At 39.8% G+C, this 20,400-nt stretch overlaps 1 protein-coding gene across 1 annotated transcript in view; it reads right to left on the bottom strand.

Annotated features, from left to right (window-relative positions):
- Window positions 1-327: 327 nt before the first annotated feature.
- Window positions 328-20,400, bottom strand: part of TESMIN (testis expressed metallothionein like protein) — a 39,295-nt gene continuing 19,222 nt past the window's right edge. The window contains exons 7-13 of the mRNA XM_063118398.1: window positions 18,602-18,678; window positions 11,010-11,083; window positions 9,613-9,684; window positions 8,307-8,418; window positions 5,593-5,730; window positions 3,550-3,722; window positions 328-520 (exon numbers count right to left, since the gene is read on the bottom strand). Of these exons, the coding sequence (XP_062974468.1) occupies window positions 328-520; window positions 3,550-3,722; window positions 5,593-5,730; window positions 8,307-8,418; window positions 9,613-9,684; window positions 11,010-11,083; window positions 18,602-18,678 (839 nt within the window). The remainder of the gene's footprint in view (window positions 521-3,549; window positions 3,723-5,592; window positions 5,731-8,306; window positions 8,419-9,612; window positions 9,685-11,009; window positions 11,084-18,601; window positions 18,679-20,400) is intronic.

Raw genomic sequence — 20,400 nt, 5'->3', positions numbered from 1 at the left:
GTGTAAAGCATGGTCAACAAACCAATTACATGGAGAATTTAGATTTAAGTAATCCAGCCCTATTGTTAAGTTGTTAGCCTCTTTGAGCCTGTAGTAACCAAAGTCTAGAAGTTAAATTTAGAAATCCAAGTGATCCAATTTAACATGTTTTTGATTGTGTTGTTAATTATGAATATAATTATTAGCTATGATAATATAAACCAGTATGAGATTTTTTAAAAAAGTTGTAATGATATGACAATAAAGAATTAAATTATAAATATTATCAAAGCCAAAGGCAATTTCAAGCATTACTTCAGCTCATTGTGCAGCTATAACTTAGGCACATTATTCAACTTTCAGCCCTTTGGATTTAAGCTCAGAGTGCAGAATCTGTGATAAGCATCTTCCAAATTCTTCTATGATCATTTGTTCTGCTAAGCAAACAGAGTAAGCTTCTTTTTCTGCCTCTTCAGCTTGAGCCAGGAGACAGGCACATGTTGCCTCAACCACTTCCCATGATATACATGTACTAGACTGCCTGTTGAAATAACACACACACACACAGAGAGAGAGAGAGAGAGAGAGAGAGAGAGAGAGAGAGAGAATAAATTGATGCAAAAAATAAATTACCCAATATATTCAGCAACAGTACTACCTGGGGCTGAACTAGATGTTTGGGAACCTGATTTCATTTCTGAACATGTATTACGTGATACAGGATAGTTCATAGTAAAGAAGTAGGGATGGGGTGCTTAATCCTTCCCTCACCTACAATTTTCTCAATGCAACCTCCTCTTTCCACCCAGTTTTTTCTGGCTGGAATCCTGGCAGGAAGAGCATCCAGAATACTGCATCCAGTTCAAGAGGCAGCTGGACAACCATCTGTCAGGGATGGTTTAAGGTGGATTCCTGCATTAAGCAGGGGGTTGGACTCGTTAGCCTTATAGGTCCCTTCCAACTCTGCTATTCTATGATTCTATGACTCTAGGCTGAGATGCAAAGGAGCAGCAGCAGTAGGGAAATGCTTGTCAAGTATCTATCTGCCAACTGCCACTTCTTTACTGCAAAGCATACCTGCCTCATGCTGCTTTTCAACTCTTTAACTCACCTTTGCAGAGCTGGGCTAATGCTAAATGTCTACTTCATGCGGCAACATGAAGTAAATAAACTATTTAAAAAATACCAAGCCATGGGGGATAGGGGACATATAAACAGGTGTTTCACAGCTGTCCCCCTTATATAGCAAGAATTAGACTTTTATCCCTGAAGTAACTACATTGCCTATTTCAGGAGGAATAGTGAAGACTTAAAAAGCTCTACTAAAAGTCTTTCCTTAATTAGAGCCAGTGTGGTGTAGAAGCTAGCGTGTCAAACTGGGAGTCGGGAGATCTGGGCTTGCTTATTTATTTATTTAATTTATATACTGCCCCATAGCTGAAGCTCTCTTGGCGGTTTACAAAAGTTAGGGGTTCTAGTCCCCACTCAGCCATGGAAACGCACTGGGTGACTTTGGGCCAGTCACAGACTCTCAGCCCAACCCACCTCACAGGGTTGTTGTTGTTGTGAGGATAAAGTGGAGAGGAAGAGGATTATGTTTGCCACCTTGGATTACTTGCAGGAAAAAAGGTGGGATATAAATGCAATACCCTATTTCTTCCATTCTAAGACGCACTTTCCCCCCATATAAACATCTCTAAAAATGGGGTGCATCTTAGAATCGCGGGTGTGTCTTAGGGGGGTTTTCTGTTCGTGGTACTGAAATGAGTGTGCGTCTTACAATCGATGGCGTCCTACAATCAAAGAAATACGGTAATAAATAAATAAATAAATAATGCACTGGTCATTGGTAGGCTAGTATCTGTTAGTTCTGTACAATGCAGTTTTTGAAGACTTGTTTACAAGCCTTCTATTACAATTTTTAACAGAGATGCCAACTTGCCATCTATACACACTAGATTGCCTGAATAGACACATACAGAGACATCCATACTGGTATTCTGGAGAACGCAGGGTAATAAGTTCTGATGAAGATCTGAAAGCATGTTTCTCATGGTCAGCTTCAAAAACAAATATACAAACAAGCTGGCCCTAAAATGAAGCAGCCTGATGCGGGCACATCAGGCAGCACTTCTGCTCCCACCCGAAGGGCCTGCTGTTGTCACTCTCTCTCCCTCCTGCCACCACTGCCACCTGCCTCCCTCCTTATCTGCTTAGTCAGTCAGCCAACAGCTTGCGGCATGCTGCAGCTGTGGTGGTGGCAGCTCCTCCTCCTCCTCCCTCGGCCAGCTTCTCCCACCTGAAAGACACAGCCAAAATATAGCGAGAGGTCTCAAGATATTTTGGCAAAATCTTGAGACTGGCTGAGGAGAGGAGGAGGAGCCTATGGCACCACCAGACAAGCAGGCAAGCGAGTGAGTGGGAAGGGAGAGAAGCCACTGTGAAGAAGTGTGGCATGGTGGCAGTGTGCTTGAGGCAGCAACTGAAGTCGGGCTGGGCCTGTACTCAAAACATATATTGTGTATATTACACCCTCCATCCCTGAAGCAATGTGCAGCTCTGAATGAAGAACTAGATAAAATGGAGAATATAAAGAGGAGTAAGCAGAGGTTGAAAATAGCACAGAGCTAGACTGGGAGCTTTTCTACATGAACCTGTTAATCAGCTGTTAATCTGCTCTATTTACTTAGAATCATAGAATCATAGAATAGCAGAGTTGGAAGGGACCTACAAGGCCATCAAGTCCAACCCCCTGCTCAATGCAGGAATCCACCATAAAGAATCCCTGATAGATGGTTGTCCAGCTGCCTCTTGAAGGCCTCTAGTGTGGGAGAGCCCACAACCTCCTTAGGTAACTGATTCCATTGTCGTACTGCTCTAACAGTCAGGAAATTTTTCCTGATGTCCAGCTGGAATCTGGCTTCCTTTAACTTGAGCCCATTATTCCGTGTCCTGCACTCTGGGAGGATCGAGAAGAGATCCTGGCCCTCCTCTGTGTGACAACCTTTTAAGTATTTGAAGAGTGCTATCATTTCTCCCCTCAATCTTCTCTTCTCCAGGCTAAACATGCCCAGTTCTTTCAGTCTCTCTTCATAGGGCTTTGTTTCCAGACCCCTGATCATCCAGGTTTTGTGTTTGTTGCAGAATTGAGATCCGAACGCTACATGAGAAGCATTTCCTTTCCTGCTTTTCCACTATATAACCTCTACATGGCACTGTAGTATATCAGAAAAGCACAAAAACACAATATGAAATCATGCTTTCTTTTACTTTCACAATCAAAGGCTGCATTTTCTCTCCTCTACATAAACTAACCAAAAGTGCTGGTTAAACACAGAAGCAAAACTGGAGGCACCCTACATCATCTAAAGAACCCATAAACAGCCATGAGTAAGGAATGACAAGCACATGATAGATGCCTTGTGTAGAAAAGCTCTCAAAGTGTTTGCATAAGTGACAGGTGGCATTTATATTTGAAACTTCAGTACTGCAACATATAAAAACACGTTATTTCAAGATACATATCTTACAGAAAAGATGGATATTACACAGTTAATCCTTAATATTTACCTGTCTTTTCTGGGTTTTGACACTATTTCAAAGTTAGAAAATAGAGAGTCATTTCCTTCATTATTTTTAATTTCCATATGGTTTGGCATATTCATTAGTGTTTTCCGATCTGGGCTCTCTTCATAATTTTTACAGCCGATACATTTGCAGATAGATGAACACATAATTTTAGCCTAGAAGGTGTAAAACATTCTAAATTCATAAAGAGATTGATGTTACAAAATACAAATACACAATAAGAATATAAATGAAATCTGGCTCTCCTACAGTACAATCCTATGTATGTTTTATTGGAAATACATTTCACCAAATACAATGGTGTTTACTTCCAAGGAAGTGTGCATGGGATTGCAATCTTAGCATTCCCTGAGACTACCATAATAGGTTATGGAAAAGTTAATATATCATTGGTAAAATGGAGCATGGAGATGAGGAAAAGGAGACCTGTTGCCGCCCCAGCCTCCTTCCCTCCTGCTCCAAGGTACTACTGCTAGACAGGCAAAATCAGCCATCTAACAGAAATTATTGCCTCCACACTGCTCCACTGTGCATAGGATCCTTGTCAACCTCAAATTCAGGGGTTGTCAGTAATCTGGGAAATTTTCAGGGGCAGCCACATACAACATTAGGGGAATATAGCATATGATAATATAGTCATTACTTGTGTTTTATACTAGAATACAAATCAACAATGTAACAGAAATGTTATGGCAATAGCCCTGTACTTTATAGCCCTGCACTCCACAAAGACATTCTTAAACACCCATCTATTTTGATTAAATTCCTTTAAATTCCAGATAAAACCATTCTTGTTTCCAACATTTTTTGGAAACTGTGATGACCAGTCTGAAGGAACGAAGGATCTGTGTCGCATTTATTATGGGATACTAATTTATTATGGTTAGAATTCTGAGTTGCCATTCCATGAAGGGTCTCTAATCCAGTGGAAGTTTCCCCTTATGGAAGCAGGGGGAGGCAACCTTTGCTACTATACAGCCCCCAGCACTATCTCTCATGTCGGACCAGAGGGTCACTTCCTCTCCCTTCTGCAAATGGGAGCATTCTATGCACAGAATCCTGTTCACAAACACAGGGTGCCTCCAGATGAGGCTTTTACGATGCCATCTCCTGCCTCATTCACAGAATTTTACAGGGTTTCTGGATGCATCTTCCACATGTCACCTTTCTGTCTTTTCCCAACACTTCTTCCATCTTTATTTTAAACATTTATATATTTATTGCTTTTCCAAAGTTCAAAATCCTATATATGAACAGTGAACTGAAGAGGGAAGTATCAACAAGCTTGTGGGGACCGTCAGGTTTACAGAAGTACCAAAAAAAAAAAAATCTTTAGGGGGGGAACCTCTTAAATGGGGAAATCACCCGACCCCCCACCATACAGCCCAATGAAGACTGAGAATATTGACTGACTTTTAGAGGGAGTATATAATGGAATGGAGTATCCTGAAAAAGATCATGGCTGGCAGGCACCCTGAAAAGAAGCACTCCACATTGCAACACTTTGTTGCAAGTCCCATTTGTTATTCATGAAGCAATAATTGGCTCAGTACACGTTAATGTGTGTGTGTGTGTGTGTGTGTGTGTGTGTGTGTGTGTGTGTGTGATGCTGCCATCTGAACATCCAGGGCCTGAGAAAAGAGTTTATTTAATTTATTTATATTTAAAATTATTTTTAGGTCGCTTTTTAGATAAAACCCTTATATGCTGCATCCATGTTCCCTTTTATAATCACTGGCTTGTCTCGTAGGATAGGCTATTTATTGATCATAGACCACCAAAGAAGCACTCTGCCTTCCTGTATGTATCCTTATATACTGCTCCCATAGATATTATGCACCTGCACTGGTAGATTAGGGCATGTCCTCTTCAATATGCTGGTGTTTTTCCACGTCCCATCCTCCCAGCCACTTTTCCCTATGGGAGTGTCCCCTCAGACGAAGACGCTCAGTGCCTATTCCTGGGTGGACTTTTACTAATGTTACACTTCTATAAAGCTGAACAGGAAAATGTCACTCAACAAACCTCAAAGCATTCACAGTAATTCTTTAGGCATCCTGAACGCTTACAATTACATCCTTTATTATGTCTGGGTTTGATATCACCTAGTTTCCCTTTTCCGATCTTCGGCAGGAAAGCTTCTGGGTTTCTGTCAAGACAAGCCTAAAGCAAAAGATTATATTTAGGCACAAGAACTCTCATTCAAATGTAAGAAAACGTATAGTTCATATGCCCTTCCTAAGACATATTATGCTTGTGTTTTTTCCAGATTGAAGTGACTAACGATGCTGTTGCTTACATGATCCATCTGTTACATGAGACATGTGCCTGGTATAACTGTGTACTATAGTTATCTAAAATACTAGCCATGTATTTTACATCTATATGCAACAAATTAATAGTCCTTGGTCAGGACCATTAATCCTAAAATGAAGAATTTGGCATGTTTCAGTTGTGTTTCAAAAAATTCTAATAATACTAGATCTATCTAATGGACTGTCTTGACAGGTTTTTTTGTGCAACTTGGGTGCGTTGTCAGGTCCTTTGTGACAAATCACATTGTGGCCAGTGCGCACCTAACAAGCCACTTCTGCCTCAAAAGTCGCAGTATCACAGTTATTTTACTGCATTCTTTTTATCTGAAGTGGTGCCCATATACTTGTTCTGCAATGTGCTCCCGTTCCTCTGCATTAAATCCTGGGCATGCCTGTGACATGGCCATGACATGGCCAAAGGGTGGGGCTGCCCCTTCCTTCCATCACTCCTCCCATTCCATTGTGAGACATAGAGGTTCATCAGACAAGCATTTTATTGCATGCTCGCTACTGCCCACTTATGGATGTGTGCACATCCTTTAGATGACGTTGTCCGCCTCCCGTGCACCTCCCGCTCGCCTCCTGTTCCTTCCACTCATTTTTTCATTACAAAATAGACCCATTTTAATCTGACTTTTTAAAGAAAAATGGAATGTGCTGTGATCTCCTGCTTTGTGCAGAAAAGCAGCACGATTAAAATGTCCCGTGAATGGGCCATGTGATCTTTGTTTACTTCGGCTTTCCCCTCCAGGCAGAAAGAGGAAGTAATGAGGGACAAAAGCAGGGGCAGGGAAGCGATGGTAAGGAAATGCGATTTCCCCCCATGTGATGTCTACTGTGATTAAGGGCTTCCTTATTGCTGCCTACTTCACTTCTCTGATGTTATCTTAATTAGCTTGGAGTAAATAGGGTAAGAAGCTATAATTCAGTGACAGTTTACTGGAAATGGGGCAAATTGAGGTGGTGAGGTACTCTCAAGGTATGGGGCTGCCCCTCCCTCTCCCCATCACTCCTTTTCCTATCTCATTCCATTGTTATTTAGCCCTGATGCTGCCTTACTTCACTTCTCTGCCAATCTATATCCGAAACTGCACATTTCTGGAGGGAGCTTTTATTCTTTACTTTGCAACTGCACAGCTGCACATCTTCAGTTTGTAAAAATAGAGTTCTGCGGCATTAGTTCCTTCCCATTCCTATTCCCATTCATACAACATAGAGGGGGATCCTGGAAAGGGACAGGTACAAAGCCTCCCTTTTACTGATGTTGGTTCTACCCTTCCCCAATCAGGAAGTATGTTTTCCTTAGCACTAAAAAACTGGTTTTTAAGGATGGATGGCTCCGCCATGTAACATTGATGAAGCTGATTTCAACATATAGGGGAGAATAAGAGCAATGTGCTTTCCTCCCGTCAAGATGAGACCTAAGTCAAAATTATTAATACTGTCTTATTTTTTTTAAAAAAAGTTAAAATTTTCAAAATGCAGTCACAGACAATTTTACTGTATCAACATATGAATCACAAGGGTGTTTCCAGGAGATGCATTTTATGGGAGTTCCAGATGATGACATGTTCCATCTGTAATTCCTTGTGCTTTCCCATTTCTTCTTTCATGTTTTTCTTACCAGAAAAAATAATTAAAGAAGAAATGACACAATAGCTACACAGTGCCTTTTGATTGTTAGTACTAGCATCTGGAAGTGCCTAAGACATTTCACATACTATTTATAATTGTGCTAGAAGAACAAACTTGCTGAAATAGTAATTAAAAGATATAATTTCTAAATAACAAAAGGTATGCATAAGAAAACATTGTTACACATTAGAAACTTGCTGGATGGGTTTAATAGTAGCTGAAATATACCAGTGTTTTTGTATTTTCCTATTTTTCCTTATTTCTTTTTTATTCTGCTCAAAGCCTTTTATTTCAAAAGATTCATCAATTTAAGTTTGAAGTATCTTTAAAGTATTCTATAAGGTGCTCAGAACTGAGAGGCTTTCTCCTCTCAAAGAAAATATAGACTGCTTAATGATAGGACCATTTCTACTTTTTTAAGCATTCACCTAAATTTAGCATGTAAACAGCTAATCACTACATCATCTGTGGTGACTAGGAATTGCCTCCAGTTGACCAAATAAGGATGTTTTTGTAAACCACACTCGTCTGGATTCTTTTTTCTGTTACTAACCTCTGTGGACTATTTACTCTGGCCTAAGATAGAACTGTTTCAGAAGAAGACTCTGACTTATGAAGTGAATGATTATGTTTAACAATTTGGATTTGATTTGATTTTTTGGACTGAAGGATAAAGCAATGATTAGCAGCACTGTATGCATCCCTTTAAAATAATAGAGCAGCCAAACAAATCTAAACAAAAGAATAAGCAATATATTTTGCATGTAGAAAGTAGAAAATAGAACATACTTCTATTACCTTAATTGCCTTAAACCGTTCTATTTCATGTTGTGGGTTGTTATAGCAATTATTGCAATTGCAGTTACTGCAGAAATCACCATTGGCAAAACAATCGCAGTATCTGTGTTTAATGAAGGCAACATATGAAATATATTTTATAGTCCGTCAATTTCAGGCATCACTCATTTTGTTCCACTAGGTTGAAAACTCTAATGTTGGCTCATGTTGGCATCTGTGGTGTATCATTTATGAGTGTTACAATGTATCTCTGAAAAGGTGGGAGCTTTGAAGACTGCCACCACATGTGCACCTCCAACAAGCCACAATTCCTGCTAAATGGCTCTGGAACACACACTTCATATAACTCTGTAAAGTATTTGAAAAATATTCTTTTCATATGGTTGTGTTGATGGAAAAAACATTTTTCTCCACTATTTTTTACTTCTCCTTTGGACCAAATCAGTGCTCCATATATATTTATATTTTACTATTTAGTAATAGTGACCTGCACATCTCGGTCTGGGAAGAACTGAGCTACTGGATTCTTCTATGGGAGGTGCAGAAGAGCCTCTCATTCCAAATAATGGCCAATATGTATCTCCAGGACCTGCAGGGTGGGAAGCTGTCTGTAAGACACAGTACTATCGTATGGAGTTCCTCTTCCGCACAGGTAGCTGTACTGGAGATCGATGCTGACACTGTTTTCCTGTATTTTTTATTTCTTATTTAATGCAAAAAGTTATTACATAAGTTTCCTATACTGTATTTCAATATTTCCCATGAGCCTTAAAATGAAGGTTCTTGCTAAAGAGAGGAAAAGAGAGATGGGAAGAGAGAAAGGACAGAGAGATAGAGAGAAATTAATGAATATCAAATAAGTAGAGGGTTATATAATTAAACATATATTGTACACATAAAAGCAATCTGCAATGCTGTTTTCACTATCACAATGTTGGAAGAAAGTTGTGGAAAATAATGGTTCATGGACACCTCTTTTCACATATGTAGTGAAAATATAAACTACTTTTTGTTCATATTTTGTTTATATCCATATTTTGTTTTTGTGGTGTGTGGTCTTTGAAACATGTCGCTATAAGTGTATCTTTCAGATATGGTGCCAAGCATTGTGTATACAAAAAAAGAAAATACAGCTTCAGATGTGGCAAATGTACACGCAATGCTGTTGTCTGTCAAAATTCTATTTGCTTCTATGGCTTCAGCCTAATACAACTGGTATTATGACAGTGGTATATGAATTACATTTGGAGTCTCTTCAACATGGAATGGATATTTCAATGACATTTTATTTACTTACAATTTGAGACACTGTGATTTAGTGCAGTTGCATGGCTTTTTTGATTTTGTATCCCAGGAACTACAAGGTATTCTAAATGATTGAAAATAAAACAAAACACATATTTTGATGGTACATCTGAAAAAAATCTTGAATATTTATGGGCTAGTACATGTTAGAGAGATGACACCTACATATTGGGCGAGGGTTATTGAAAAATAGAACTCCCAGTTGTTATTCCTTCCTTTATCTATAGATGTTCCTTTGTTACCCACATCTCCAGGTCTCTTGCTGCTAGGTTAATGAAACTCAATATATTATTGTATGGAGCAGTGAACAATAGCAGGGGCACTTCTGTCACCCTGTCTCACATAATTTTACAGGTGGTCCAGATGCCATTGTCTTCCACTCATAATCCTCCCATGTTTCCCCACCATTTCTTCTGCCTTTTTTCTTACCACAGAAAATCTGTTAATTGGGGGGGGGGGGACTTGGAATAGCTGCATAATGTCTTATAATTGGAAGCACTAGCAACCCTTCAGGCTTCACCACATGGGGCTAAAATCCTTACCAGAGCTTTTGCTTCCAGATTCTTAACTGGATTAAGATCTGCTCCTTTACAAAGAGTGTCATGTGCTGTTTTTTGTGGAAGTACACAAAGCAATTTTCTCTAGCACTTCCTAGAGAAAAACTGGACTTTCCACACACTTTATAAAGATGGGATAAAGGTCATAAGTTGCAGGAGGGGCCCTGGAGGTTGATAACATCATGTAAAGGACATGAAAACCTCCATGTGGAGAAGCCCCTCATCTGAAAGCATCCTTGAATCCTAAGATAAGTAAACAGAAAAAGTTCCTGTCCCCTACTTTCCCAAAACAGCCCACTGTGCCCCTTCTCACATTGTTCAGGAGAATGTCCAACCCTCCAGAGAGGCTTGGGTGGAATGCAGGTAGCTGCAGGGAGAAAGGAAGAATAAGGAACTTCCTTTCCATGAACTTCCTTAAATTAATTTACCTTACGATTCAAGCCAATATATCTATTTCCTACTGCTGTTCCCATTGTTCAAGCTATATAATGCAATATTATATAATTTATCCTAGTATGCATTTTGCCATGGCCTAGTAACTAAATATAATACTAATATGTACCGTATAATGTTATATTTAACCAAGGATCTCAAAATGTGGTGACTTCTTCATATTAAAGTAGAATCATAAAGTGGGATCTAATTGTATCCATAAACAACAACAAGAAGAATAACAACAACCAAGACTTCAAAATGTTTTGCTTTGTTGAAAACCATTGTAAACAACAACAGGTTTTTATATGAACTTTTAAATCTTGTGTAGTTAACTATAAATATCCATGACTTATACTGAAGCTAATGACAAATATAAGTTTTCTTTTACTTTCCTTACCCAATTAAAGTCAGTTTTGTTGGTTCTTGAAGATTTGGATCTAAATGGCATGAATGCATGGATCCATTATCAAGCTGCTTAAAATAAAACCAGAAGTTCTATTTGTATTAAATAGCCATTTTCATATAATGTTTACAGATTTAAAAGTAAAAACATATAACATTTGATAATTATCAGATATTTAATTATTCATAAATCATATTTAAGGAACAAGTAAACTTTAGAAAGTTTTTATATATTGGGACCTTGCCTTCAATTTATTGCATTAATATTATTAATAATTAACATAACTACTAGCACAATGTTTTGATGTTGCTGATTATGGCCAGCTCCAGATATTTTTTTGAACACAGCCCTCCACAAGCAAAAGGCTATCAGTGCTTGCCTTTCAGCACCAAATGTTTGGGAAACAGCTAGGAGAATGAAAAAGTAAAAGGTCAGAAGAACAGTAATGGGAGAAGAAAGAGAGAGAAGGGAGAAGGATGAGAAGGCAATTGAGAGATAAAGTATGTGGCAAGTATAGCAGGTCAAGATGGCGTTTCCAGATGGAGGGGTTCTAGTTCTACTAGTTAAAGGCATACTGCACCTACTTTGTCTTTTTCTCCTTAACAAAGAAAAAAAGATGGAAGAAGCAGTGTAGTGGGAAAACCAGGAAGGGTTATGAAGGTGTCATTTGATGGTTGGATAAAAGCCTGATCTGGAAGCATCCAGAGACACAGAATAAAAACTGGGAAGGGTTATGAAGAGCTTCGGCTATTGGGCGGTATAAAAATGCAATAAATAAATAAATGCAAAAATGCACCCTCTTTCCTGCAGCTCCCTCATTTTTAAAGATAAAGAGATGAAACTTGAGAACTTGAGAGCTCTTAAGTAAAGCTTTGATTATGACAAGTTTGAATCAGATTGGTTTATTCCTTGATTTTTTAGGATTTTTTTTAATGTTTCCCCCTTAAACCCTTTTCCTGTGAAATTCCACCTGTTTGTATTTGTGAAGGATCTATTTTCCTTCACTTTGATTATGCAAAGCTGTGCATCTCCAAGCTCATAAAATAGAGATCTGCTGTTCCCTTACTTAAGAGTAAATCCCATTGATTTCAACTGCATTTACATCCAAGTCATACTAAAATCCCACGCATACTTACCTTTGAGTAAACCCCATTGAACAGAGAGAGACTTACTTCTGAGCAAACAGAAGTAAGACCTCACAAGCAAGCATAGGGTTGCAGAGCACTTCTTTCCAGCTTGTTTTAGACTTTTTTTTAAAAAAAAGCTTCAGAGTGACCACACTATTAAAAGTCAGTTCTATATGTGTTTACTCTGACGTAAGTAGTGCTCCAGGTGAAAAGATATGAGCTGAAAGAGTGCAACAACGCATAGACGTAAAAGTGCCCAGTGCTCGACTCATTAAGGAAACGAAGGGGGAAACCGCAGATGAAAATCAGATTAAAAAAGTAGGTGTGATAGAGCTCAAAGACAACAGGTAAAGAAATGAAAGACAGAAAAACTGGAGAGATGAGAGAAGCTGGAAGGTGAAGAGTAGGAGGCAGGGCCACAGAAAAAGAACAAGGAAACGAAGAGATAAAAGATGGATAATAATATAACGGTAAATCAAGAGAAGAGAGGATCATGCCAAGTAGTATCAGAATACATGTTTTACATGCAGAAGGCCCCAAGTGTAGGGTGACCATATGAAAAAGAGGACAGGGCTCCTGTATCTTTAACAGTTGCATAGAAAAGGGAATTTCAGCAGGTGTCATTTGTATATATGGAGAACCTGGTGAAATGCCCTCTTCATCACCACAGTTAAAGCTGCAGGAGCTATACTAGAGTGACCAGATTTAAGGGCAGGGCACCTGCAGCTTTAACTGTTGTGATGAAGAGGGAATTTCACCAGGTTCTCATATATACAAATGACACCCACTGAAATTTCCTTTTCAATACAACTGTTAAAGATACAGGAGCCCTGTCCTCCTTTTCATATGGTCACCCTACCCAAGTGTACCCCTGGCATCTCCAGTTAAAAGGATCAAGTAGCAGCTGATGTGAAAGACCCCTGCCTGAGAGCTCCATCACACCAGCAGTTTAATGCACTCTCACCACGTTTGGTATCTGGCATTGCAGCACGTGACTTACATGACGTTGTCTCTGTCCTGCACCCATCTTGCCTCTTTTCCTCCATTTTGCATATTATTTTGGTGCTGGGAAAGTCTGGATTATTTTCCCCAAGTGGATTTAATGCACCCTTAAGACTCCATGTATTGCTGTCCTCTTGCTTTTTCCTTTGTTGGGGGCATGTGCTTTGAATGGAGTCTTGCTGATGAAAGGGGAGAGCGGGGTTGTTCTCCTTCTCCAGCATGCCGTGTCGAAGGAATGGACTGGTGCTTAGTGGGTTGAATGGACTTTTACTGCTCTAAACCCACCAGCAGAAACTGAGCCCAGCCGATGAAACGTTGAATCAGAAAATTGCTAGTCAACAAAGCCAGGGGGGTGGGGCGAGGAGCCCAGGTCCCTGAGGGCCCCAGCAGATCTCTATTTTTATGAACTGGAGATGCACAGTTGTGCATTATCAAAGTAAAGGAAAACAGATCCTCCACAAATGTGAATAAGTGGAATTTCTCATTGGTGGAGTATCAGGAGAACGGTTTGAGGGGGGAAAGGATAGGAAGAAAATTCTAAAAATCAAGGCATGGGCAGATCTGATTCAAACTTGGCTTCGCTAAAGCCCTCCTTAAGAGTTATTGCCATGCCAAGTTTCATCTCTTTACCTTTAAAAATTACATAGATGTAAGCATTTTTGTTAATTTCCATTTTAAAAATTCTATATCTCCAATAGAAATATTAAAATGCCACTACAAAAGCAGATATATAGTGTCATCACATGGAGGGAAATTGTGTTCACAGGAACAGCAGAGGCTAGCTCAGGCCACTGCAGCTGACCTCAATCACCAACAAAGAGGCGAGCCAAAAGCACTGAGCAGTGCTGGAAGCAATTGTTGTTTGCATACCAGCTCCTTGACCTTGCCTGAATATAACCTGACCTTGGACTGGACTCTGATTACCCTTTGGTGCATTCCTAAACCCAGTATTGTTTGACCCAGTTTCTGGTGAATACTTTAGGCTTTTGACCATGGAATGTTTATTGATGTTTCCAGCCTGCTTACGTTGCTAATGCCAGTGGTTTATGACAGGTATTATCAGATGCTATTTCTACAGTCATAAACATTTCATTCTTCTGACTTCAAAAAGATGCATGTATTTTGGGCAGCCATTTGGGATTGTAAAGAGGGCAATCCTATGATCCTTGAAAGGGTGTCCTGGAGGGTGTAAGATTTAAGAACAATAGAAGAGCCATGCTGGATCAGAGTTTGTGGGACAGGCTGGATTACTCCTTTCTCGAGAATGGTCTGAACTTTGGTGGAGGACTGGGGATGGTGCAGTAAACTGCACAGTACCAAGCAGAGGGAGAGTATTGAACTTGATCTGGTAGCCCCGCTGGACTATGGTCAGGACCCAGGAGTCTGATTGATGTTGCACCAAGCAGAGAGGTGCGCTCCAAAAATAGGCATTTGGGCCACAACGAAAGGAAGGATGGCAAAAAGTGAGTCAAAGGCTCTGCTTACTTCTGCTGTTGGGATTCATAAGATAACTGAGGAATTTTACAGTTAGAAACGATTTCCCAGATTGACCTGCCTATGACCATTGTGGCTGATGTTGTTGCGCTGTAGCTAGCTGATGAGGTTGGAACTGAGTGAAAGATGACTGAAACCAGCACCGTTGCCTGGGGAATTTCTCTGACATAAACCCTATATAACGGGCTGCGATACAGGCTTTCCATACTGAATTGAGCACATTGCCAGTCTTTGGGCACCATCAGACAAATGTTTTATCACATGCTCACTACTGCCCACTTAGGGATGTTCACATATACTTTAGATGTACATTGATGGTGCTATATAAATAAATAATAATAATAATAATTTAGATGACGACATCTGCCTCACGTTCCTTCTTGCCTGTTTTGTGTTCTAAAATAAACCCCTTGTAATCTACTCTTTTTAAAAAAACGGAATGTGCTGCGATCTCCTGCTGTGTGCAGGAAAAGCACTGCAATAAAAATAGCCCCTGAATGGGCCACGTGCTCTTTGTTTATTTCCTCTTTTTTCTCTGGGAAGAAAGAGGAAGTAATGAAGGACAAAAGTGGGGACAGAGAAGCGATTGTAAGGAAACACGATTTCCCCCATGTGATGACACACTTTGTTTTGACACACAGGGGATCCCAGGGGCAACCAGGGATGGGCAGAGACTTTCCCCAGGACAATAGAGACCTCCGATATCCTGATTTTTCCTGCGGTCCCAGGAAGATCCCAAGCTCTGCAGAGGTGTGGACGCCCATCCTGGCTTTTTTCCAACCCTTTCTGCTTTCAAAACGGGCACAGAGCTGTTTGGGGGGGGGTCCGTACCCTTCAGAGGAAAGGGGCAGCAATTTCGCCATCCCTGGGATGGTGGCAGGGGGATGGGTTGGCCGCAGAGTTTTTTAAAAACTTTTTCCCCAGTTGAGGGCTCCATGGCCCAGTTTCTCTTCTTAAAAAAGGTGTCTGTGACATCCCTCTTCTGTTCTGGGACGTTGCGCAGCCGTATAGAAGCTTGGGGGAGGACTGCAGAAGCAGGTAAGTCCGTGATCCTCCCTCCTGCTACACCCTTAGTTGTGGATGAGCTCCATGTTGTGGACACCACCACAAAATGTCTAATCAGTGGATCACTTTGGCATCTACCTGTTGCATTTATGGATCTTAGGCTGCAACTTATTCAGCAAAAACATCTATTTTGTTTCTATTGGACACTGCAATGTGTCTTTAATAAGGGATTCTCTAATTTGGTTAACTGCTGCTGATGCAATACATATTTTAAACATGTTTTGGCAACAACCAGTAGTTGCTTCTTTTTGGGAAGAGGTTATTACAGAGATAAATTGTGTACTGGAACATATTTTAATAGTAATTGCTGTACAGGCTCCTTTAAATTAGCTGCTTTATGGAAGTTAACAAATGGCGAGCATAAATTGATTCTCTGCATCCTTTTGACAGCTGAAAGAGTACTATTACAACATTGGAAGGGTAAACACTCATCTCCTATAATGCAGTAGATTGAGGACCTTACAACACTATCAGTAGTTGAATGGGTGGCATATAGATGCCACCTTCAAATGGATACTAGTTTGGATTTTTAGTTTTGTTGAATTCCATGGGTTGCATACAACTAGACAGTTGTATGCATTTCATACAAATCCATGCATGCATATTTTTAAAAAAGGATTATTATGATTAAAATGGGTGTCTGCGGGCCCCGTGTTGGCGACCCATTTTCAAGTGTCATTGAAGGTGCTTGCAGGTTTCGTGTTGGGGACCTCTGGTTTAAAGAGTGATAATATATTATCTTTCATGTCTATAGTTTAATGCAAGATCTACCCTGTTACCTGCTCAAAATGTCATGCTATTACATATTCAGTTCTCTGCCTCTTTTACTAGATCTTGCTTATTTTGCTGCAATGATATTGTGGGTTGTATGTCTTCTAAGCAATTTGTTATTCTAAGCAATTTGTTATTCTAAGGATTTGTTAAGCAATTTTGCAGTTTTCTCAACTGACTTCTCTGCTACTGAAGGTTAGTGTATGGGGAAAAGTGTGTTACTTTATTGTCACCGCATGGAAGGGAAAAGCATGGACAAAAGAGAAGTTGCTTATTCAGCAGTACCATAGGGTGACCAGATGACCTGGCAACCCCTGGAGATCTCTGGAAAAACGGGGATCTCTGGGGCAACTGGGACTGGGCCCCAATTTAGGGGGGGAAAGGGCTGCAGGATGCGTGGGATCGGCACTGGGAGGGCCTAGAATGACATGTTCCGACACTTCCTCCAGCCCCCACCCCCAGTGCTGATCTAGCCTTCTCCTGGGCTGGTGCGATCGTGGCAGCCCAGGAGAAGGCTTGGATTGGCCCTGGGAGGGCTGGAAGATGCGTTACCAGACTTCCGGGAACATGTCCTCCAGCCCTGCCCCTCCACCACTGATCTAGCCTGAGAAGAAGCATGAGAAGAAGCAAGTAGAAGGTAAGACTAAGGTGTGTTGGTGAGAGAGTGTATGGGTGAATAGGGTGCCTGGTTGTTTGAGTGAATGGATGCATGTGCATGTTTGCAGTGTGTGTGTGTGTGTGAGGGAGGGAGGGCTGTAGTTTTCTGTGTGTGAGTTGGGGGTGTGATTTGGAGGTGATATTCCTATTAAATAATGCATTTTGACCCATAGATCTTACTCTCCAACTTGTTTGATATAATTGGCATGATGTATTTTTGTAACAATTGCTGATAATTGTTCGTCCTTCTTAAACATCTTTTAAAAAATTAACAGGGTTGCCATTATCATCATCATCATTATTTATCTCTCTTTTCTTGCTCATGGTGGTTTTTCTAGATGAACATCATGGTCTTTGCCAAGTCATGCTGTGTTTTACGGATTCAGAAATTTCCTGACTATAGAACATGTTTTAAGTATGACTGCTTTCTGAATGTTGGCATGCATGTATATTGGTAGGCCTAATTTCTGAAGGTTTTCTGTAAAAATAAATAAATGATGTGATGCTGGTGACTGATGTGACTAGCGGAATAAATGTAATTTTTTCCTGTGGCCATAGTTCTTTAACTTCCATAGCCAGTGGTGTATATTTCTCTCTCTTGTCCTCTTCCTTTTCTGCAACATCTTTGTCATTAGCTATTGCTATGTCAATTAGATAGGTCTGTTTTTCTTTGTTGTTTTTGACTGTTATGTCTGGTTGAAGTAGAAACAAGCTAAGAGGTGCTACCCTTTAGTCCATTTTGTTCCATGGCTAATGTTTGCAGGGTAATAGTATTTTATATTCTTTCTAAATGCTTGTTTGCTTGTTTGTTGTGCTAGATTTTTCTGCACTTGTCAACTGCTTCATTTGTTCAGTAGTAGCAGTATGCTGAATCTGTGAGTATGGATATGAGAAAGGTGATGAGGAAAGAGTGTTAAATGTTAGGAAAGGTGAGACTATGGTCATCCAGTGAAGGATTTGCAGTCAGAAAATATATTTGAGGGAAGGGGAGACTGTATTGCACAGAGTATAGCAAAAGCTTCAAAGTACAGCAAAAGCTACAAAAGTAGGAATGAGTAAAGTTAATTTCAAATACATTGAATATCTCACTTGTTCTTTATTCCAGTGATTTTAACGTTAAGATGTTATGTAGAACAGTTTGTCTTAATTGTGTGCTGTGAAATCAGACATGTGACCAAGGCCATGTTTGGGTGGGCCCCTTTGGGGGCTGGACATGTTGGTGGGCATGCCCCCTTGGGGGCTGGACATGTTGTCCTTTTTGTTTTCCAAAATATGGTCACCCTATGTAACATTCTAATAATACACAGCCTGTAGTGGCAATACAGACATATGAGACAAGGCACCCGAGAATGGTAGGTGGTGAAAATGTATAGCACATCCCTTGTCAGAAAAGGAAAGAGGCATAATCATTTGGCGTGAGACTACAGAATTAGAAACACTTGCCTGAAGAAAAGGAAAAGAAACACTTACCTCTTGTGCACAGACATTCAATTTACCTGCAAGTGGTAAAAACTGTCCCAGTACAGATGTTACAGAGTAATTTCCATCTAATAAGAAAATACTTATTGAATTGAGGTCAGTGCAGTGTATAGATTTAAACAAATACATTTCCAGATAAAGAAAAACTAGATAGACATTGTTGTCTTCCACTCATAACTGTCCCACCATTTCTCCCATTTTTCCTTATGTCAGAAAACCCATTATGAAAAAAAAAGTAGAATTGCTGCACAATGCCTTCTGATTATTTGCACTATAGTCTTCTGTCTGGAAACATGCTGTGTTTAAAACAGTACATATTTTTAAACGTTTCCCTATTATATGCACTTTCAAATTCATGAATGGCAGGCTTTATTTTTTTAAAAAAATATGTGCAAATATAGCTACCCCAAAATTAGATGAACAGGGCTGAAAATTGTGTTCCCCAAAGAGATAGGATTTTGTTGTAGGGAAGTGAAGAGGCTTGCTCTAGAATAATGAAGGGGCTGGGTATAGTTTTTTCTTTTACAAAGCTAACAGATGAAATCAATTGGTTTCTAAGAGCATGGGTACAATGAACACCATCAAAAGAAAAATGTCCTAATGATGAATGCATGGTGGGACAATGGCTTGAAAGATTTCTACTTAGCAGTGCAAAGACTAATCACAAAAAATGTTCTTCTTTGTACAAAAGGGTTGTAGGCCATATGATGTGATATGGACTACCGCCTGCTTGTGTGACAATCAGAAACAGATTGCATGAAAAAAAATCACAGGTCTGGACGATGCACTTTGCCACTATGCTTCCCCAGTATGTTCACTAGTCTACAGTTTACATAAATATATTTAGGGTGCAATTCTGTACCCACTTATCTGAGAGTAAGCCCCACTGAATTCAATGGGACTTATTTCTGAGTAGATATGTATAGGATTGCAGTTACTCTTGAAATAAAGTTTTTAAATGTACTGCAGTTGCAGCTGGGAACTGTTTCAGGGCATTTTAAGCATGTGCATGTTCTTAGAAGTTATCTCAACAAATACGTTTACTAGCCAGGAATGGTTCCTTTCTCTGATTTTCTATTCATTCAAACAGAAAGTGGTATATAACAGGAGTGGGCAAACAGTGGCCCTTCAGATATTTGGGTCCACAACTCTCATCATCGGCCATGCTGGCAAGGGCTGATAGGAGGTTTGTTTGTTTTTTGCCAAAACATCTGAAGGGCCACAAGTTGTCCACTCTTGTTATATATATACATAATAAAATAACCTTGTTGTGAAAAGAATGTACATTGAAAGGCTGTCACTTTACTGACCTGCTAAAAATCTTGTTAGCTAATAATATCATTGGATCATCAGAAACCTTTATCATTGATAAAACAGTGGCATCAGGTGGATGCTTTTGGTAAATGCAGCTAGATGCTTTATTTCCCATGGTTTCTCAGAGCCTTTTCACACAATCATTTCATGGTAGCACAAATGCATATTTATTACCAAACTGTTGACCTCAACCTAGACATCTTCTCCTAAGCTCATGCTTCTGTTATGGCAATATTGCATTTTCCTAACTTGTGTGCTATATTTTGTGACTTGGAAAATGTCCCTAGACCAATCTGATTTGTAATTGTCCTGTAGAATATTGTTCAAGTTTTATAGGCATAAACTAGATGCAAGCTTAAAATAAATCTTGCTTATGATGAAAAACTATACCAGCTTTATTGCCCTTTGCCCCCAGAGCACCACTGTTATCACTTTGCACACAGAAACAAAGGTCAAAGATGGTATGAGAGAAATCT

Source organism: Elgaria multicarinata, chromosome 2 (genome assembly GCF_023053635.1).
Source record: "Elgaria multicarinata webbii isolate HBS135686 ecotype San Diego chromosome 2, rElgMul1.1.pri, whole genome shotgun sequence".
Lineage (NCBI taxonomy): Eukaryota > Metazoa > Chordata > Lepidosauria > Squamata > Anguidae > Elgaria > Elgaria multicarinata.
Note: the sequence above shows the minus strand (reverse complement) of the source record. Positions and strands in the feature narration are given on the sequence as shown.